Here is a 24,258-nt window from a genome sequence, read left to right as displayed (position 1 = left end):
AATGTTTGCTCATATTATAATATGTGTAGCGTAATGTGGTGTGTGTTTTCCTTATTTATTTTGAATAAACAAGCAAGAATGTGTTATAAAAATCTTATTTAGTTACGTGGATATGTATTCATTAAAATATTAATTCAGTATATATTATGGTTGAAATTCTTAAATCCCTCGGGGACAAAGGTATAGACTATATTCATTCCATCTGTAATCACATATGGCAACATGGTGATTGGCCAACTGATTGGTGTATATCGATTATTTTACCTCTCCACAAAAAAGGCTCCACCAGAAACTGCGGAAACTACCGTACCTTGGCCCTCGTTTCACATAGTAGCAAAATATTACTACATATTATAAATAATCGAATTCGATATTATCTCGATTGGCAAATTCCTCAAGAACAGGCAGGTTTCGTGAAGGGCAAAGGCACACGCGAACAAATCCTAAACGTAAGACAGTTAGTCGAAAAAGCTTATGAATTCGATATCCCACTAGTTTTGTGCTTTATCGACTATAGCAAAGCTTTCGATTGTGTCGACTGGAGCTGTCTCTGGAAGGTACTTGCTGAACTCGGTGTACCCCAGCACTTAATCTTCCTGCTTCAATCACTATATTACAATAGCCAGGGAGTTGTAAGAGTTGACCATACTTTGTCCAAGCCATTCAAATTTGAAAAAGGAGTGAGGCAGGGATGCATTCTTTCACCCATTTTATTTAACATTTATGGTGAATACATCATGAGAAGAGTTTGTGAAGATTGGGATGGTGGAGTTAATATCGGCGGCACCAAAATCACCAATCTGCGTTATGCTGATGACACCACGCTTATAGCAAATGATAAAGTCGAAATGGCTTCATTCCTTGACAAATTGGAAAGCATCAGCAATGAATTGGGGCTAACTATTAACAAAGCAAAGACCAAACTAATGGTTGTCGATCGCACAAACAAGATGGATGCGACAAACACGACCAACTTGGATACCGTCGATAGTTTTGTCTACTAAGGCTCCATTATTACCAACAATGGCTCATGTGAACCCGATATCCGAAGAAGAATAGGAATCGCCAAAAATGCAATGTCTCAACTGCACAGAGTGTGGGCAGATAGAAATATTTCTCTAGTAACTAAACGGAAACTTGTCAACTCTTTAATTTTCTCCATCTTTCTATATGGCTCCGAAACCTGGACATTGCGTAAGGCAGACTACTCTCGGATAAATGCTTTTGAAATGTGGTGTTGGCGACGCATGCTTCGCATCCCATGGACGGCACGTAGAACGAATAAATCAATTCTCGAGGAGCTTGGTATTACCAAAAGACTGTCCTCCACATGCTTGCGACGAATATTGGAATTCTTCGGTCATATTGCAAGAAAGAGGGGAGACAACCTGGAGAAAGTCCTTCTAACTGGCAGGGTAGAAGGAAAAAGGCCCCGAGGCCGTAGCCCAATGCGCTGGTCAGATCAAATTAAAACGACCGTAGAAACTAGCGTACCTGAAGCAATCCACATCGCAGAAGATCGAGACAAATGGCGTAAAATAACTAGGAAATCACAACTCCAAAATGATCACGACCCTCAGCAGTGAGGATTTCGACTTAAGGAGGAGGATATTATGGTAAATTTACTTTGTTCATATTTATCTGTATTATGTAAGCTAAAACATAAATAGGTATATTATTATATCTCTCATAAGTATCATAATATTATTATTAGATAACTATTCTAATATACATACCACATTTATTATAAATATTTTTACCTCCAAACAAATCATATTGTTCGTATAAAGGAAATATTTCATTTAGCAAACTGCGTTTTATAATTTTTAGTTTTTTTCAATATATAGTGCACACTTATTAGTCGAACGGGTTGTAAAGGTAGTGGTAATATTAAAACATAGGCTATCATAGCCGTCTTTAGCCAGCTACCTATCATTTGCGGTGATTGCTTGCGAACGCCACGCTCGATGAAGAAATTCAATTTAAGGATATTCATGAACGCTCTACTATTTATGGTGCGACTTTTGTCATAAATTAATAATCTATGCGTGTAGAAAAATGTCAGTGTGTCATGGACTCGACTAGTCGAGGATACATGTGTATAGTAAGTTCCATATATAGAAGTTTCTTGACGAATTTTAGATAACAATTGGGATTTGGCAATATTCTCAAAGCGCATCTATTTCATAAAAAAATGTGTGCGTGTTCTTGTGTACACACGAAAGAAGTGAAACTTCTTCATTACCTGATTTTTTCAAAAAATAATTTAAAATAACAGAAATACGTCAATCAAGCGTGGTAGGGATAAGAAAAATATGGCGCGTAACGGAAAAATGTCACGCGTAACGAAAAAATGTTACACTAAATTTTTTTCCAACCCCGATAAAGAAGTTTCACTTCAATAAACAAAGAATAACGAGGAATATGTTTGTAAAGAACCAATCATATCGCTGCATTTTTGGGAGGAAACGCACCATGCCATATTGGAGAAACATTTTTATGTTTTGGAAAACAAAGGCATATCAAAGGAAAATCGAATCGTATTTATGTAATAAAATAATAATTATTACCTAATTAAAATGATTATGTGGATTAATTATTAATCCATCTCCGATTATTGAAAAAGTGATTTTTCATGATAAGAGTAAAGATTTTTTTATCGCATGAATTTTTGAAAGTAATTATTAACAACAAGAATAATTGCATTTACTGTATTTTACATAGTTTGATAATAATACATCTTTGCTATTGATTTGACATGATTTTTATACCTACATTATTACAGATCTTTAAAACACGTCGTAACAGCTATAATCGTAATTACCGTATTTAGAAGGTTATAATTTAGAGAGAATCAATTCAGGAAGAACTTTCTAGCTTCATATCATAGATAACTATAGATTTAGAAATTTGGTACATACATATCTGAAACAGAAACATCGCTATATTTCATACATAATTTAATAAACAGACATCGTCGCGGGCATAACTAATCTCTATGATCAGTCGTAATGCAATCGTCCATCTATAAGCAGCATGTGCTTGATATGAGCAAAAAGTTCGCTGTATGCGCCGGCGCTTATTGAATACGGGGATCATGATGATTTTCATTATTCAATCCAATCGTATTTGCCGTACATTAACTTTCTATGTGGGTGTTCTATGGTTTATATAATGTATAAATTATACTCTCGCGTTGGTTACTGTTACGTGTGAAATTAAAAAGTTACTGGTAATCAGGTTGATTATTTCCCACTAATATTATATACTAGCTGCGCTCCGCGGTTTCACCCGCGTGGCTCCGCTCCTGTTGGTCAAGAATGGGCTATCTAACACCGAAAGAATTTTTCAAATCGGACCAGTAGTTCCTGAGATTAGCGCTTGCAAACAAACAAACAAACTCTTCTGCAGTATAATATGATATAGAATATATGTCTCCCGACTGAATCTTACGCGCTAGCTCGTTAGGTTAGATGGATTATATCACTGATGGAGGTAAAAAAAAGACCTCTGCAGAGAAAGAGACACCTACGAATATTTAAGGAAAATCGATCTGAAAAATAATATTTTTCTCTCATTAAATTAAAAAACGGATATATTTACCGTATATATTTAATATGCATATAAATAACACACATATAAATAGCTTAAGTGATATGGATTATCAAAAACGTGCTAAAACCACGCAAACTTGTGACGCAAATCCCTACTTTAACAGTAAATATGTCAAATTGTCTGGTGTTACTACAGGTAAATTGTGAATATGGATTTTAATACAGTTTTGCTAAATATGTGTAAAAGGCGATATGCGTTATTAAGCGTATTGCAAATTTCATTTGAAAGCTCATTTTTTTAAATGAAATAGAGGATATGAATCTTATATAAATATTAAAACATAGAATATCTAATCTACTATATGAAGAATATAAGTAAGATTTGTAATAAAGAGTAAAATAATGTATCAATGTATATCCTGATTTTCTTGAATGAATCTTCAATGAAGCTCTATGTGACAGCTTTAAGCGCTACCGCTTTGCTCTACCGCATACACTCTGTAAGAATGTAAATGAATGCCATGATTTGATTTAGAGACAGGAAAACATTGAAAATATTAATAAAAGGGATTGAAACATTTCTTTTCTAATTTAAACATTAGGATTTTGTTTAAAAAAGAAAAATATCACAGAAATATTAAAAAAAAATTAATCGTTTTTTTGAGAACTAAACGCTCTTGTTAAAAAACGATTATTTCTCTTAATACGAAAAATATAAATAATTCCATGTTTGTAATATTATTCGTATAGGAAAAACGTTAATGTAGATATTAATAATGCGTGTGGCGTGTGGGCAGTAATCCTAGTTTAAGATAGTTCAAGATTATAGATAAGATGTTAATATGAATAAATACACGTCATTCTTTTCTATTTCAAGGGTATATATGTAAAAGAACATTATATTACTCGTTGCAACTGCACTGTTTGCGTATATATTTTTTATGTTATTAATTATTAAATAATTAAAGGAAATATATCCTTCACCACCCTCATCATACAATGTTCAGTGCTTTAACTGTCAGGTTAAGTAATAAATAGCTTAAGAAATTCAAGGAAATACACTCCTTGACCACCCTCATCACAAAATGTTCAGTGCTCGAAGTGTCGGTATAAATAATATAAAGCGTTAAAATTCGTTATAAAGACGTATTCCTAAAGACGTAATTCTTGAGTCTTTCCTTTGGTGGTACTGTACGGTTGTCAATCACTGGATAATATTCACATACTAAACAATACATAAGGTTCAAACAAAACAATACATTTGAATTAACTCATCCGTGAAAGTTTCCACCGCTCTGATTATATTTTGGCAATTGACCACCCGTTCATAATGCGTGCGGTCGGGTCGAAAGATAAGCGATTTGACCGAACGGTTAAGTTGATAACTATCATTGAACAATTATAAAGCATGACGTAACTATGTATTCCCTACAAATGATCATATGTTATTGTTGTGCTGTGATGCTGCCGCTTCAAAATATATCAAAGAGATAACTGCTGATTGAAGTTTGAGTAAAGTTTATGTCTCTGAGGTTTTTGTCAATTGCGATGTCCATAAAAGAGGACATCGCAAGCATTAGCAAGCTAACAGATTAAATATAAGAAAGATTAAGAGACCCGATTCGGAAATTAACAATATCCTTACATCAGTCTAAGTACGTTACCTACCAGGGGATGAATAAGAAAGCCCCATGTCTTTCTTATTTATTTTGATTCTTATACTTTTCAAGATAATACCTTTAGTTACATAAGATTATCTAATAACAGTTATCAAATTTGGGATTACTCTCACTTTCCTACTATACAGTATGTACTCTAATTCAAACTTAATGGCAGTTCGGAAGTTAGGTACACGTGCGAGTGCGGGTGCGCACACGTCCCTCTAATACCTAAAATTGTTTTCTGTACATATCGTAAACATCGTATGATCATCGTATCGTTTGTTCCGAGACGCCATTAAGTTTAAATCATACTGTACCTTCATCTTACTCGCATCCTTATTTCAATGTGTCTGCATTACGCAACCATAATAACATCTTCAGTTTATGTATTCGTTCATTCATGTCAAGAATTTTATCGTATTTATGAAAATCAATTAAACTTGTTACCATAACATTATATTTAAAATGCATCGCGATAATTATATGTATGACTGTTTTTAAATATTATTACATTTATTACTAATTATAATAATCACGTATAATATACGTGTTTATTATATATCTAGGTTTGGTTGAATCAGCTAACCTCTCAAGAAAATACCGAGAGAAAATACGCTCAGACTTTGGTCAGACTGGACAATTAGACATGTATCATTGATAGATTATGAATTAATTAAATTGTTATTTATTACGTTATATTATCTGATAATTATATTTATTAATTATTTATATAAATTTAATTAATAATTATTGCTACAGGTGAAGTTTAATCGTGTTATGTTATTTATAAAATTGTTCTTATTATTGGTATATCATCTAAGTATAGATTTTTGAACAAAATATTTTGTTTATATAGACGCCATCTACAAAAGTACTAATAACTACTATTTATGGAACGTTATAAATAATTAATGAAACCATGACAAAAGTAAATTGTAGAGTCGTGGATACACTCTTAGAGTTTCTAATTAACAGTACCTACTTAATCAAACAATATGAACTAATATTGAAGTAAAAACATCTCTTCTACGTTACAATTTTACTAAGAACTGGGTTGTTTTGAGTTTCATATCCTGAAATTAGTGACAGAGGATTATATCCTTTAAAATGAAAATAAGCATTTGAAGATTTGACAAATCTTACATTAATTGTAAGATTGTTATGTTTAATCTTTTTTTTTTTAATTTATGTTGTAGAACTATTTTTAGTTTTTTTACGTCGGTGCAGGTTTAATAAAAATGCAAATTTTCTCATATTTATGGTAAAAACACCAGTGCAATGATATTTAATTGTACATATCATATAAATAATGTATAACTATCCAAGATATTCAATTAATAACAACAGCATTAATTAACTATATGAATAATTAAACTTTTATTTATTAAGTAATAATTTATCAATAAGTCGTAATTTGTATGATAATTGAGAAAAATGTGACATTTGTGGTCGTCTTTCTTTATATTAATATTATGTTTGTTTTGAAACGTGTTTTAATGCGAAGTTAATGTAGATAGATCATACAGTAGAATAAGAAACATATATCCCAGTCTTTGTTCACGTATGACAGTATATAAATGAGATTAACTGCTAATTAATGAAAATTAACTCTTATAATGTTTACAATTATACCTATAATTGCAAAGCGATTTGATACAGATTATGACATTGTACTTTACAATTGAATATATATTACAACTTTTTTTATTGTAGATCAAAAGAGGTCATAGTAAGGAATTAACTGATTCCTTCCAATTTTGGCACATAGGTACAGCAACATAACATAGCAGGATTATTATTGACCCCGTAAAGCCTTCCTAGTTTTATTTAGTTTTACGTACAACGCCAGGTAGCTAGTCCAACAAAAATTAGTACGGCTTACAAAAAGCAGGCTTGAAACGCAATACGTCTGTACGTCGACCGCGTCGTGGTAGCGTATGCTTTCCCACCTGAACATGACACCCGCACCACACTCACAAGAGACTATGTCACACCCCACAGAGACAGTCAAAATGAGACCCTCGTGAATAATAAATAGAAATTACATTCGCGTAACCGCGCCGATTTGAACCCCTGGCTGCGGATTAGCGCGGCTGACCCATTAAAACGATCGATTGTTTCCTTATTATAGCGTACGGAACTTATTTTTGTTTTACATATTTTGTAAGTTTAAATCAATCTGATATATTTTATGACACCAAGCGTATACGCATGGAAAATCATGGATGAAATATAAAATTTAAATATGAAACAGCAAGGAAACAGGTGACTGAAAGTCACGTGATGTGCGCTTCGCCAGATATTCAATATTAACAAATTTTCTGCAGCGATATCTGCATTGGATTATATTATCACCTAATTAGACGAATAGATCATGAGACTCCTACTACATACTAATTTCCATCCTCTTTCACATCATTAAAGTTTGATTTTGCGACAAAAATAACCTTATTCACCAAAATTGCTCCTGGATATATCAACACATCCAAATATGTACTATCAGTGAATAGTCCTGAAAATATTACAAACAAACAGATAGACTAATGTACATTCTCATATAATAATATAATTATTAAAGCAACATGATATTTATTAAAAGTGTGGTTAATTACGACGTAATATGAACAAAAAGGTGCTCACATTACACCCGATATCAAGGAAGGTATTGATACAAATCTTTGTAATGAGGTGTCCAACGTAAGCGCCATTAAAATTACAGTGAAAGTATCATCTATAAGGAAACTAATTTAAATAGACTTATAGATAAAGCCTACGTTTGAATTCGACCACACATGGCGTTTAAAAAACTTATTAAAGTATAAAAAAATTATAGGTATGTTCTGTATCAACTGAAGCTAAGTAGTACTTTTAACTCAGCCTTTTAATAAAAAAAAGCTTTTTAATATTAGTCTCTAACTGGTAAAATTTTTCTATTCTCAATAAGTATACTTATTATGTGAAAAAAATACATAATACATTTTGCTCGGTATTGGTATTGGTTTGAAAAATGCGCATAGATACAATAAATAATTAATAATGTATTAATGTTAATTAATTCGTGTTTAGAAATTCCGAACAATACGAATATTTAATTAAGTAAAGATTATAAAAATAGATGATATTAATTGAAATCTTTTGTTTTTAGCAGTTTTTATGATAATATTTATAAAACCAAAATAAAACAAGTCTAGCTACAAATAGTCTGAGAAATAAAATTTAATCGCGCGATTTTCAAAATTACACGAATTCTTTCCGCTTAATTTTCTCGGGTTACACTGCAACCTCATGTTTATGTGTTGTAATTTTTACTAATTAATTTTAATATTCCTAAACATATTTGTTTACCTTTTTATTCCGTCAATTTGCAAGCCGATAGTTGTTCATTATTCAATTAAAAACTACAACAAAATTATAATTATTCAGAGACTACTAGGCTTGGTAGGTAGTTTAAATAACTTATATATACAATCTTACCGTATTACAACTGCAAGCTCATACTCATTTTTTTCGTTACCATAGCAACAAAATGGCCGACTGAAACCTATATTGTTCCCAGGTGGTGATCTGCGGTGCGGTGCCATCGATGGTCCGGTCGGTTCGTCTCTACAGCAAGTGTTCACACATGTATGTCAACGTGTTCCCAAACGGCACTGTCATGGCCCGCTCCGATGGAAACGACCAGCGTAAGTATTTTATTATTTTTCTACTAAAAAAATTGCCCATGTTACTTAATAAAGATGTGTCATATTTTCTTTTAAAATCGATAGAGTTGTTTTCAAGTTTATTTATAACATACTAGATTTCCGCATGCGGCTTCGCCCGCGTTTTCAAAGGAAAACCCGCATAGTTCCCATTTCCGTGGGATTTCCGGGATAAAACCTATCCTATGTGTTAATCCAGTTACCCTCTATATGTGTGCTAAATTTCATTGTAATCGCTTCAGTAGTTTATGCGTGAAAACCATACATACATACATACATAATTATACAAACCTTTCCTCTTTATAATATTAGTATAGATAGAATATACCTAGATCTTTCTGTTATGAATTTAATATGAAAATCGCGACTTTCTTTGATTTGGACTACAATGATATCAAGAAAATTATACCTAAATGACTCAACAACAATACGAAATCATTGGAAAATCGCGAGATGAATATGAAACAATCCTGAAAAGTTCATAATTTTACCCTACTGACTTCACTTATATCAAATACTAGCGGTCCGCCCCGGCTTCGCCCGTGGTACATATTTACGTTTTCTCTACATAAAAACCATCCTCGTACTTCAAGGAATATAATAAAACAAGAATTATCGAAATCGGTTCAGCCGTTCTCGAGTTATGCGCTTACCAACACATTTTGCGATTCATTTTTATATAGAAGATAATATCGTATCGAAAATCAAAAGAATAACAAATTCAAATGTAGTGTGATAATAATCCTTGGCCTCAAAAGACTAAAACATTATCTAGAAAGTAAAAAATATTATCTATTGATTTCTGATAAATTGCTATCTCTATTCATAATACTCGGTATTTTAATTGAAATGTACTAAAAACAAAACCCTAATGAAACAACACGTGATTAAGAATATTTTATTTTACTTCCTTCCTTTTAATGTTGCATTTTTCAAATCCGTGAAAACCTATTTCAACATAACTCAAATCTGTGATGCTATCTATTACTTATTGTTATCTGTTTAGACCACATTTGCTAATCGGAAACAACCGCAATATGACTTTGTGTATGACTTAGTTTTTAGACATTTAAAGAAGTAGGTATTTGCTATAATCCAGCGTTAACATGTTTTAAAACGTTATGATAAAACTTCATTCGATAAATCATCGTTCTATAAGTTTTCATCAGTAAAATAGTTTTAACTAGCTTTCCGCCCACGGCTTCACCCGCGTTTTCAAAGAAAAACCTGCGTTTCTCTCGTTCCCGTGGGATTTCCGGGATAAAACCTAGCCTATGTGTTAATCCAAGTTACCCTCTATATAAATTTCATTGAAATCGGTCCAGTAGTTTATGCGTGTAAACCATACATACCTTCATACATAATTACAAACCTTTCCTCTTTATAATATTAGTATAGATTGGTGCTCTATTGATAAAATGTGACATTATTCCTAAGCATAGCATAAGCTATAAAACATTTTTTTTGAAACCGAGTAATTCACATCATACATCACAGGAACATCCCTCTATAACAATCAATTCACAAATTCATTTAAATAAGTAAAATCCTCAAAACCAATATCTAAGGTATGCGAAATATCCATTAGAAACACCTGTAGGCTTTAGTTTAAAAACCAGCTACCGAGTCGATTTGAGCGTTGCAGGCTTGCCATAATCATGTTTGCGGGTTCTAGACGTGAGAAACTATAGGAATATGTCAATACTTGAAGGGTCAACGGCCATGCAACAAGTACTTTGCTATATGCTAACGGCATGGGCATGGTCACCGTGCGATATGTATTGTGCGACTTGATTTCTCAAGGTCTAAGGGAGCTTGCTTGTTGTTAGATGCCTTCTGTTGAATTGTATTGGCAAAACTGTATTAGCATGGCTTCTTCAGGGGTTTATTGTACCTACAAATGTAAGTTTATATGAATGTGTAGACGGGGTACTGTTTTAGGTAGTCATGTTTGACATTTAATTACTGTATTGTAGGGTACCTATCACAATAAATTCTGATCAAATGGTATGTCAAAACATAATTGCTAAGTGTTCAAAAAGTAGGCAAATATACGAGTGCTTATTTCAGTCATGTGATGTTTTTTATTTATTTGTAGCTCGTTATCAGTAATATTACAGTTGCTTAATAGTATTTGTAGTGGATTTAAATGAAAATTTTATGAATATCATCAATTTGCAAGCACGTACAATTAAAGATTATTACTTACATTTAAACAGATGTACGTATAAAAGAACATTAATTTTTTTGTCAATCTGGGCAGTCAATTGTCAAATGTTTAAAGGCGTTAAGAAAACTTGCTCAAATGAAAGTTAATATTTAAAATACAAAAGAGCTGTAAAACGAATTTCTAATAGCCGGATACATTTTACTTCATCACGTTTGATTAGCACATCTAATGCGTCTGATCAACACCTCGACGTAGAAAAAATCACGGCTTCGTCTAGACTAGACGATGTCCATAATATTACTTAATGTTTGTTAAACGTATTTTAACAAAGTCACCTGTACAAATAAAAAGTACTTTCACCTTAACATTTCACAGCGATTTGCGGTTTGCTCAGGAATTATCGTAGGCTTTACATCACCTGCAAGGACTTAAATAAAGGAATTCTCTTATGTCGTATTCATTTTTGCTTCACAAGAATGTGGAGAGCGATTACAAGGGTCCTACAGTGTACTTCAATGGCATTTTAAAAGATTTCCCTCGGCTCTAAATGTTCGCTGGAATTGTGTACTACATCACAGCTACATTAACGCCTGACCCAATATATTATGACACATTCCATTAGCAATTAGAAACGTAATCAATAATTTGTAATATGATTTATTTGTTTGTAATGTTACATCAAGTACTTGAATCGAAGACGCAACAATCCACTTGTATGACATAATTATTATTTATTTCATCATCGATTTTTGTGCATGTGCTTGTAATAATCGTAAAATATTAAAAAATAATGTAGTATTTTTAAAGGTTTTACTACTGCACGTTCATTCATAAGAGTCCATTTTAATATTCAATTGTAATTTATGTATAGCTGTTTAATGAATTTTTAAGTTATGGTTGCATTAAACTTAGTTCTATTATTAAAAGTGTGAAAGATAATCAAGTGTGAAGCAAAACCTTACATTGTATGGTTATAGTTAGTTAATCACTAGGAAATAAACTACGGGCTGTATTAGATTTAACGAATTAATATCACATATCCAATATAAGCTGACCTGTTCTCGTTGTCTTTTATCTTAAATGTAAAGTAATATCGTAGGTCAAGCTATTTTTGTCGGTTCACGCCGAGGCGACCACCTTGCACCGCCTACCGCCGAATATCCGCATAAAATATGTGACGCTTTTTAATTAAAATTTGATGTAAATGCACTGATAAGAGAAAATAATTCATTGAGAGTTAGAAGGAATGCTCAATACGAAGCTATAAAAATTCCTGATGCCTCCGGTTTAATAGAAAAAGTAATAGTAATCAATGATTTGAAGTACAGACAGAACTTTCTTTTGAAACCAATTGAATTGTAGAAGAATATATTAATTGTTTTCGACAAGAGAATAATTAGATTGGAATATCTTCTAATATTTTCCATTTAAGGTTCAAATATTATATTAAATATATAGGATAGAGAATGTGCCAAGTATTTAATATAAGCATCAACCTTTTACAACTCGTAAGCTTCTTCAAGGTGTTTTTTGTGTGAATTCTTGGAAAGAAGATTGTCGGGTCGCAAATTATATGAAATCAATCGACGGAGGCGGTGCGGCGCCTTCCCAAATTAAGTTGTTATAGGTTAAAAACATTATAATGAAAGAGCCATAATGCCCTCCGTTTCGCAAAAAACATACCACACACGTATCCAATTATTTCCCTATAATCTAATAAGAAATAACGTAATTTGTGCGTTCGAAAATAAACTACCGAGAAATCATTTTGAGTCTTTTAAGTGGTTTACAAAACTAGAGTCGAGAGATTTTGATGGGTTAATTTCGTCGGTTGTCTTAGTAAATATACAATTTGTTACGTGTCTTCTATTTATTTAACGTTGTGAATGACTATGCGGTTATCGAGTGGATATTTTTTAGCCATTTTCTTTGTGTGAAAGTGAAGATCGGTTTGAGTGTTTTTATTTGAGGTACAAAAATAATGCGAACTTGTATCGTACAATGTTTTGATTAGGTAAGGTACGGCTACTTACTGTAATGGAAATCGTGTTGATTACGTGACTATTTCAAATGATTTATGCTTTTCAGTGTAACTAAATTTGCGTTATATTATTTGCTATTGTGTAGACAATTTTCTATGCAGTTGAAAATATTTTTCTTAGAATTATGGGATATTAATAGAAATTTAACTTCGAGATATTGTTAAAAATATGTTAAGGACTCTACGTAATAATTAAAAAGAAGAGTTGCGATATTTAAATAGGAGGGTGGTGCTGAAGTCATATGACTGATTTCTACTTTTAAACCGAAGAGCATGCCAAACAGAAAACTTGTACAACTCATCGTTATTATAAAATCAAACCACATAATCTCAGTATACGAAATATATCAATAAAATAGTGTTGATTCCACGCGATATCTATCGTAGGAATAAAACTAATTTATACGTTTTAAAAGAGACCGCTTATCAACAATATTGCTTTTCGTAACATCTGTTTGTTACAATTACTTGGGTGGTCCTGGCCTTTGTCGCGAATAAAAAATAACATTAAATGTTTAGCAAACATTCAACTTTGTATGCAATGGAATCGGGTTGAGGTATGCAAGTTTATTGTTTTAAAATTCTTTATTTTTTTAATTTGTTATTTAACGCTGCGTGCTTTTGTGATTAATCAAGTACTACATTAAGGACAAAATACTAATCTTATTCACGAATTTCCTTAGTAAAATATGATGGGCAACGTTGTGAAACATTTATAATAAAATGTATTCTCGGTATGTTTCCTTTTATTTAATAACATTAGTAAAATTCAAATATTAAGTAGTAGGTTCAAGTGATATTTTGTTAAATATTCTTACCTTATTTTTCTATAAAACCTGCAGGTATCAATAAGGTTTCTATATGTGTAAATTTCAGAACAGGTGGTCAAAGATATTTGTACGAAGTGTGAAGCACTCAACAATAATCTTAACTTATCTTTGTGAAGTCTGCGCTTACTTATCAAAATATGAATGACCCGATTTCGATCGCCGTGACAATTCCTTACTCAATCGTATCATTCGATAACATGATTCACACAAATGTCACCTTACTAACAATGGATATAAAGTTCATATTGCTATTACGAATTTTACGCATTGTTTGTGAAAATATTGACCCAGTTTTGTTGTGACATATGATTTTCACCTACTCTCTTTATGTCTAGATTCACTCGGTTTCAGATAGGAATAATTTTAGGTGATAGGGTTAAATAATAATTCAGATTATTGGATGATTTATTAGTTAATGATAAAAGTTAGGAAATTATATATTCGTTGTTTAGTCCATCTCAACTGTTTGATGTCTAATCGAGAACTAACTCGCTTATGATTGTTGCAATATCGTCTTAATATGTTAAAAGATTCTAGGAATTCATCTTCATGGGATACCATTGCATATGTTCTTAACTTGTTTTCATTTTATTTAGAAAGATAGACAGAGCCTACCTTTTTTCCTTTAAAATTATAGTTGATAATTCAATAGGAAAAAGAAATACAGATGACAAAATGTGAATAAATTCACTGGCACATTAAATTTAATAAAGCTTAAAGCAAATTGCAACATCTGAAGCAATGCATAGGAAATTCCCAATCTTCCCTGCAATTATTACACTAACGTTAATATTATGCTCACCGCAAAATGAAGACAGTCCTATATTAACTGCTTAATACGTCGACATACAACATTCCATGAATTCATTAAAGATAATCATTTCAGAGATTCGAAGTGACCTTTATTTATTTTCCTATTATAATTTGCATAGCGTATTAAATTCAGATGCTAGTATTAGTGTCATTGTCGTGATGCGGTCTAGACTAAACGTGTTCTAGTGTTTGTGGATGTTTACGAATAACATCGTATTTGTCGAGAATTTGTAGATTTTTATTTGTTTTCTATACTGAATGGTAACTTTACTATGGTAATTTTTATAAAAGTAACGAATTTGTAGATTTTTACTCGCTTTCTATACTTAAAGGTAACTTTTCCATGGTTACTTTTTATGTACATAACAGAAGCGAGAGCTTAAAATTAATACAACTTAACTACAGCAAAAGTTCATAAAAATGAAATAGATGCATTGTACAGAGACATTATTATCAATTACTATTACTTACCTATAAAATATAATTAACTACCTTACGGGCTTAATTGTATAAACTTACTACTTTACAAGCTTGTAAACAATTAAACTTCGTTTTCCTCGATATCATTGCGATGTTAATTGCATGTAATTTCAAATTTATGGTTTAGAAATATACATACATTTCTGGAAAATAAACTTAAGAATGTAATGCACATCTAGTTACTTTTTCGTTGAAATAACAAGTTTGGCATACAGAAAATGTTAACGGAGTAGGTAGCAGCTAACATTACTATACTAAAAAAAGGGAAAAACAAAAAAAATGTAATCGAGTCACATTCCATAATAACCTCCCTGACAAGAAAGTCCTCAACTATTCATATAATATTATTGACAGTGTGCAGTAAACTTCCAAGTCCATTTTTATTTATTTTATTGATCAACTTCGCCAGCCGATAATTACAGTTTGGCCGTTGACACCCGCGACAAAAATAAATAAATACATTATTATCACATTTTCTTGGCAACTTTATATAAAAGGATCTTTAGTATGGAGATATTGATTGAACGTCCTTGTTGGTGATAGGTAGATCGCTTGCTGAATATTTAGAACTAAGCAATAACAAGTAAATCAGTAGGCCCAGTAATATGTTAAACAAAATATATCGATACATCATATTACAATTTTAAAAACCTTATTTTCATAATTCCATATAACATTTTGTTAACAAAACGAATTTAATAATTTGCTTTGAATTCCATAAAGCGTCTCGAAGCTTTTGGTTATTTATGCTGTATTCAAAGACAGATGCAGCCTAGTCTCAGGTTGACCTCACTCTGGGCATTTGTCCAGATGACTGAATGAAAGCCAGCTATATGGGTCAGAAATTCACTGACTCAGTATAGAATATGTTTGGAACTATACAATATTGCAGCTTTATAATAATGTACGGCTGCTATATTTTTTCTAATAAAGGTATATACAAAATAAAGTATTCAATGTGTGCTGGTAAGGTACTATCCCTAATATTTTAACTTTGTTGAATTTAACCATTGAGTTACCATGTACTAGTAATACCTCAATGAATTTAAAATTTAACATTAATCATCAAAATTCGATCAGCAACACGTTAAACCCACATGAAATGTAAACATACGGATTGTTTTTATTCAAACTCAAATTATTTGATTTCTTATTTGATTTTATATTAGCCCTAAATCTATTTTAGAATATCAGACATTAAAATGATAATTTTGTATTTTTGTAACAGATTGATCAATATCAAATATTTAGATTTAATCAAAGATTATCCAAAAATCTCTATGATAATATTGGACAACTATTGTGGTTTCACAAACACTATTATCTTTCAATGATATTTCATTATTTATTAATATCATCAATGTCTTAGATATAATCTGAACGTAAATAGTTTTATAAAACGGAAAATAACAAAAAAATTACGTGAGTCTGATTAATTACGATATTAAACTTCACTTCAATTTCGATAGATAAAATTAATTTTCATCATCAGCCCACAATTTTTCCCACTGCTGGGAAACGGGCCTCCATTGCCATTTAGGGATCAGGTCGTAATTCATCACGCTGGCCAAGTGCAGGTTTGCAGATGACACATGTCGTCGATCTTTTGATTCTTCGACATGTCGGTTTCATTACAATGTTTTCCTTCACCGTTCGAGCAGTGGTGATGTTAACAACTGAAAATTGAAATATCTATTAATTTCCTGCACGCTTGGTCTTGTCAATATAAATAGAGTTTTTGATGAACATTTGATTTAAATCTCGATTACATCATACGAAAATTTTAGCGTCATGAAAAAATAGACTTGAAACTGTAATAACAAAAACATATGTTATCAACAAAAAACTTCCGAGTGAAACCTGTATTTGTTTAACAAGTGCGTTTAATTGCGCAGATAAACCCGTAAGATAAAGCTCGGTTACTGTAAAGCCTTCAATAGTAATCCGTGTTTGCTGTGCCGCTATGCATCCTGTCGTCTTGGCGCTTGAATTTGTATGTTTCCATTGTGGTACGTCACGAGATTATACTATATATTGGTTATGGCTGTTGTTACTGCGTGCTGAATACGACAACGATTTATATACCTCCAATAGGTGATAGTGAAAAAAATTGTTATTTGCTGGTTCCTTCATTTAGTTCATTGAGCTATAATAAGCTTCCAGTTCTGGCTCTATGTTGATCAGAGTATAGATAATACTCTGGAAACGAGGAAAGAGGAAATTTGGAAGGTTCTTTTTATATAGTTTAGATTTTTCGTTTGATTGTTAAGTTTTCTATAATAAGTATTAAAATCAGTTAAGTTTAAAAAGTCACAATAAATTCACAATGAATTCGCATACTTGTAATAAAAAAGTGCACTGAAACAATTCAAAAAGTATGCTGCATTATGCAACATCAAACTAACTAGTTATTGTTTTCCATTTACATAGCAATGAGAGAGAATATTTTTTGCGTAAAATCTAATAACATATTTCAAAACAGCTGTATTACAATGGAAACGCGTTGGCTACCAAAGGAGCGCTCAGCAGATTCTCGACGAATACCTACCGCAGTTGTGGATTAGACGCCAGTATTTAATCCCTAGGTTTCTAGACTAAACGCGATTATGATGTTACCCTTGCTATAAATCTTACGGCTTGCTATAAAATTATTTGTAAAATTGAACATGAAAATTACAACATCCATCCATTTGTGTTAAATTTCTAAATTACAGTCATAACTAAGAAGACTGTGTAATTAAATAACTTAGATAAACTTTACATTCGTAAGATTTAAGTCTAACTAAAAATAACACCCACAGTTTAAAAGAGTTAGTTTAAAATAAATAAAAGTCCTTTGTAGGTCCCCAGTGAAGAATACCGTTTTAGTTAGGATTAGGATTAAACTGCTGAAAATAAAATTTTATCATAAGACAAGATAAAAATACATTTACACGAATGTCATAACGCTTCACGGCTTAAATGTTCTTCTGTTTATTTTTTGTACAAGTACAAGTAAGTTACAAGTAAGTCAATTTTAACCTTTTGGTATCAAATGTTATCGTAAACGACGATTATTACGTAAAATTATGTTATTTAAATGTTAGTAGATTGATTGGAGACAAGGTCTTAGATAATATTTTACGAGCAAATAATCAAATTAATTATACGAAGTATTTTTATTAAATTAAATGGCTTTGTATTATAAACACGTGATAGCGCGAACACGCTTATAGCAAATGAAATATACTTGTGTATTTATTTTGACTTATCAATGACTATTTACTTAAGAAAAACATTCAATTTCATGCTATAATTTTTATGAGTACAAACACATATACATTACATTTATTGTACGTCACAATTAAAGATTTTGTTTAATGTTAATTTTTTTCACATCGATTCTTTTATTGATCTCTTATGACAAAACTAGCGGTCCGCCCTGGATTCGCTGGTGGCACAACCAGCCTATAGCACTCAGGAGCCAAGAACAACAGAGAACATACAACATAGAACTTTTAAAAGCGGTGCAGTAGTTTCGATTAGCACGTTCAAACAAACAAACTCTTCAGCTTTATATTATTACCTTTAGGCTATACATAATATTATATCGTTTTCTCTTCCAGTAACTAGGCGGAATATATGTGCGAATTTTCATGCCACATATTTTAATGAACATAAAACTTGTAATCTTCAAAAAGGAAATGCAGGTTCGATTAAGATAATGCGGTATACAATTATTATCAGTTATCAGTATCGATAGCCGGACGTTGACCATTCGAAGCTAATCATTAGGAAAACGGTATAGCGGAAATTTAAAGTATACCACGGATTACGAATAATCTTTTTATATGCACTATAAAAATTCGTAGTTTATAATTTTTGCTCTGTAATTTTATATTGTTGAATGTGAAAAATCAATCATTCATTATTTCGCATTGCAAATCATGCTTACTATCTTCTCGTTTGTAACACATTTTTTATTTTACTTTTTGTTGGACCTAAAACTTGTTAGCTGTAAAACTTTACAGTAAGTTTTTATTCTATTTGGTGAGATATAATTTAGAATACATCCTTTTCCTAGTCAGTTTAAAAGAGCGTACAATATCATTGACTGCACTACGTAAATATTACTTAGAAATTGTATCCAGTAATAGACTTTCTACTGTCCTAAAAGTAGGTAGTATATAAATTCGTGTATCGAACTCAGAACGCCCGCACTTAACCTTAATAATTAAATTATTATCTAACGTTATCTCTAAAAACAAATATGTTATGCCAACTATAATTTTATATATATTTCGAAATAAGGAGTTGTGAGCAAATATTTTTCTTTACTAGCCTCGAATGTTTTCGTGAGTTAGCAATATTTTTCGCATACAATATGTGTCAAATGACGCGAGGTCGGATGAATAAAGAAATTTCATTGAAAATCGATGAGTATCGAAAATATTTGTTATGAACGATAAATTGCCGTGTGATGTTATATAGACAAGTTTTTCCTGTTTTTTTCACAATTTCTATACATAGATTACGTTCATTTGTGATAAAATTCACGATTCTGTTCATGAAACATTAATTGTTTTACTTACATGAAATATTCATTTTCCGCCATAAATAAATTATTATATATCATAAATTTTTTAACAAACTTTCGCAAACTTTTAATAGGTATTAGTAGGATAGGATATCCTTTTATTAGTCTCAAACTTCTTACTAGTTTATTTTAGTGTCTTTGAAGAAAACTACCTCCTATAGGTTAAATTATCTGTATGCGAAAATAATGCCGAAATATTATAATGATTCTATTTATATTGTCTATTACTAACCGACTTGAAATTCCTTCGTTAAAGTACATAACGGTCTTTGACTGATAAACAGATAGACGGACTAACTGTTCAAAGGGCGTATCGAATCGAGAATGTAACAGTTTTCAAGTGAAAATTACTGTAGCTTCATGATAATTGTTCTTCTTGAAAGGATGTCTTAGTCTATGGCATTTACGAAATTTCCGTTGTATGGAGGGAAACTATTACCTTCGTAGGTACTTAGTACTTGTTACATAGTACATACCAAGTAACTAAAAATTACATTTTTTGACTTTTAAACACAATAAGCCTTCATGATTGTATTATTTTTCTAGTAACATTTTTTAAAACACCCAGCTTTTGTCTCAAAACTTTTGACCCTACATTAAGAATTAATTCTTAGTAGAGTTTTCAGAGCATCAAAAAACTTAATAGCAAAAATAAAGAGCCTATATCCTTTGAAATCCTAAGATATATTACCAGTTAGAACTTTCGCAATTTTACATTAACATGGAATCTAATAATGTTTATTTTGATTGAGTACTTGCGCCCTTAGCAAATATGCTCAAGAGAAAATTCATGCAGCGGCATACGATCAAAGCGACTTGTTTACCATAAGTAGTTGAGATTACGTTGTCTTTTCAAAAATTAGCTTATGTCTATGAAGGAGGTTGTGCAATGTTTAAGTTTTTCTTGTTACGACAGAAATATGGCCCATTGCTGTAGTAAATGTTTGTACGCCGTTCAATAAGTGTTTGTTATGAATTCACCGTCCAGTTTTAGCGTGTAAATAGACGAAAACACGAATCTATTTTGGGATTGAAGATTACTTGATTTTTTGAGTGTGAGTCATGCTTTACATGTAAAATAAGTGCCTAAGAATGCGAGTGAAAAGTGTTGAAAACGTTGAATACAGTTTAAATGTAGAGATTCTCCAAGACTCATAGATGACTATGATTTGAAAACTATGCTTGAATTGCCTTCTTTTTAATACAATAAGTTCACTCAATTAGTAAAAAATTTTGATGCTTCTTATTTTCATCGTGTGTATTGAATGATTAACTCAAAATGAATGCAAGAAATTTATTGACGTTGGTTAAAATTCTCTCTCCAAGTAATGAACTCATACACAAACAGTAATAAAGTGGATTAAATAATAAGACAATATTATGCCGTGACTCGTTATCAGTGTTAATAACTTTTTATATCAAAAAACAAACATTGTTTCACATGTGAGATACAGAGATATTTAAACATCGTTAAAATTTTTAACAAAAATTGCAGACAATGTGACGCGGTCACGTTCCTTGATACGTATGATATTTGTTTGATTTTATTTGTTTACTGTTTATGTCGTTTTGAGGTTACTTTTTTACATAAGAAAGAAAAAAGTATATAAGGAAATCATAGTCTTCTCTTATAGTTATATATAACATGCAAGTTTGCTTAAATCCCGAAATATTTCAGTAACAGATCGATTAATTTACGCTATTTTATTCAATGGCGTAAATTTACGTAAATTTATTGGTGTTTAAGGATGTTTTTTGAAAAATATATAGAAAATAACGAATAACTTTATTTGTTATAAAAATACCTGCAACTCTACATTTCCGACGTAATCCTCCCTATTGCATAACTTGCTTTTTCATAGCTTTGCTTTTAAACGCGTCAATTAAAATTGGCATAAACATATATTTTATACCATTCCATTACTTTTCCATCTTACAAGAACAAGATATCCGTGTTATCACTTTCACGTTACATCGAAATTATAACAAATTTATGTCCGTGGAGTCGCCCGGAGTATTTTTATTTCTTCTAATGGTAATTGAATTGACATGGCCGGTGTCGTAGCGGTACCTTTTTATACGTGTCCCATCGCGTTAGGTCGTTGCATTCTCGAACTTTCCTCTTTTATATGTTATCTAATCGATGAGTCGGCTGGGATTACATGATGCTGTTTGAAATCCTTTAATTAGGCTGACGAATGAGACTTATCTCCGCGATTAGCGAAATTCTTGTTGAATTCTTGACGTGTTTCGGATATGACGTGTTGTTTTTGAAATATTTTTTGTTGGACTTTGTGTTATCATCATAACATAAATTTATGCTCGCAAGTGTTCTTTTTTTCCTAAATCTAATTTATAAGATGGTTATATTATAGCAAAATACTTCCAAAGATTAAAATAATTTAATAGTGATAATCGAAAATTAATTGGGTATACATAATACAATAACGACAGCCATGTAATCCCCGCTTAACTAATCATGTACTTGTCAAGTAATAGATTAATTTTTATTGACTTTTTATTTTTGTACTTTATAAGTATTCAAATATCATTAACGATTCGTCCATTGCATATGACTTTCATATAAGTTCATGTAGCTAATTGAATTTATTATGTGACCACTGGCGGTGAAGTTTATAAAACTTATGACGCTTAGCGCCTGTGGTGTAGCAATTATGCTCTTAAATATCTTTATAATTGGATATTTTATATAATAATAATAATATAATAATAATTCATTTATTTCTTTCCAGTACATGTACAGTAACATAATAACATTAAACAGGCAACAGGTGTGGAAAGCTGGTGCCCATGGTAGGTGTAAAACCTGTAATATAGGTCACCAGGTCTCCACCACTCGGATGAACAGAACATTATAGTTTAGACAAATATGTATGTAACTTAAAAATCAAAATTACTTTAGTTACATTATCAAAAGAAAAAAAAATATATATATATAAAATAAAATAATACAAAGAAAAACTAAAATTAAACATGCAAAAAGCGTACCCGGATGAAGTGTGAGTGATTGTGAAGATTGAGTGAGTGTGAAGTGTGAGTGAGTGTGAGTGAGTTTGAGTGCGTGTGCATCTGAAATCTAAATGTGAACAAATTAGATAAATGAATCTATAAAGGTCTCAGTCTCTGCATATGAAAGTCCCTTTAGCCAGCTATCAAGTAATATTTTCAGTTTGTGATAATTTAATGAATGTACAGATAGAATATTTTGGAGTTTATTATAAATGTAAGGGCCAAGAAATAAAAAGAATCTGTGACTGAACGATGAATTTAATCTAATTGTCGGAGCTATTATATAATTGCGACGCTCAGTAAGGGGATTATAAGGAGTGGAACTGTGTTGTTTTAAAGCGGTTTTAAGAATAAACAATTGGCGAACTGTTAGTACTTGAGATAATTTGTATAATTCTGCTGTTGGATATAATCGAGGCTTATGAAAGCAAACCTTCAAAGCTGCCCTTTGGGCACGTTCAAGCTGAATTAGATAAGATTTATATGTACCACCCCAAGATTCAATTCCATACAAAATAACAGACTGGCACAGCGCTATATATACCATTTTCATAATTGAATTGTCAGCTGATGAGCGTAGTTGCCTAAAAATATACATAAGTTTTCGTATCCTAGTCCCAACAGTTTCTATATGCTCCTTAAAAGCTAGCGAGGAGTCAACAATGATGCCGAGATATTTGATAGATGATACTCTTTCAATAACAGCTGGATTCGATGGATTCGTGATAGAAGGAACCAAAATTTGGAGGTGATTAGTATCAGATATGTCATTGCGTATTGAAAAAGTTACCAATTTTGTCTTTTTAACATTTAAGGTCAGCAAGTTGTTATCTAGCCAATGTAAAACGGAGTTGAAACCTTGCTGTGCAAGATTATAAGTTTCGAGCCATGATTTAGACGAGAAAGCCAAAGCCGTATCATCTGCATAAGAGAATATTACACCATTTTGCAATCTAATATCACACAAATCGTTCACATAAATTAAAAATATGAATGTTTATAGCATTTGAATTTAGGAAGAAGACTTGTTACGTCGACTATATTTTCTTAGAATTAGAATAAATAATAATAAAGTTCTCTTTATACGAACGTAATATTTATTTAATTTATATGATACGTAAATAAAAGAGAAGATTGCATAAAATATTTTTAATGCATATTTGCAAAAAAATGAAAAACTTGAACACAATCGACTTTAAATAACAAAACGTTTAACTGTACTGTTTACAAGATATTTATGTGTAAATGCATGTTGTTTCAGCGAATCTCACGATCAGCACACGCGGCTTAAGCCTGGACCTGCTCATACACTCGCCGGTGCAAGACATGTACCTGTGCTTCAATCGGTCGCGACTGGTCGGCAGGAGGCTGGTAAGATACTCTTTATAATAAGTTTAAAATG

The 24,258-nt window shown here is 31.5% G+C and overlaps 1 protein-coding gene across 3 annotated transcripts in view; it reads left to right on the top strand.

Moving 5' to 3' along the window:
* The window catches only part of LOC149482925 (uncharacterized), an 82,270-nt gene that overhangs the window by 55,554 nt on the left and 2,458 nt on the right, over positions 1 to 24,258 (top strand). For all 3 annotated transcript variants that reach the window (XM_089703085.1, XM_089703083.1, XM_089703086.1), the window contains 2 exons: positions 8,772 to 8,898; positions 24,118 to 24,227. In XM_089703085.1, the coding sequence (XP_089559211.1) occupies positions 8,772 to 8,898; positions 24,118 to 24,227 (237 nt within the window). The remainder of the gene's footprint in view (positions 1 to 8,771; positions 8,899 to 24,117; positions 24,228 to 24,258) is intronic.

This window comes from Colias philodice, chromosome 14 (assembly GCF_061535455.1).
Source record: "Colias philodice isolate Cphi_HAF_F1 chromosome 14, ilColPhil1 Martin Lab GWU primary, whole genome shotgun sequence".
Classification (NCBI taxonomy): domain Eukaryota; kingdom Metazoa; phylum Arthropoda; class Insecta; order Lepidoptera; family Pieridae; genus Colias; species Colias philodice.
This window is presented reverse-complemented; position numbering and strand designations above follow the sequence as displayed.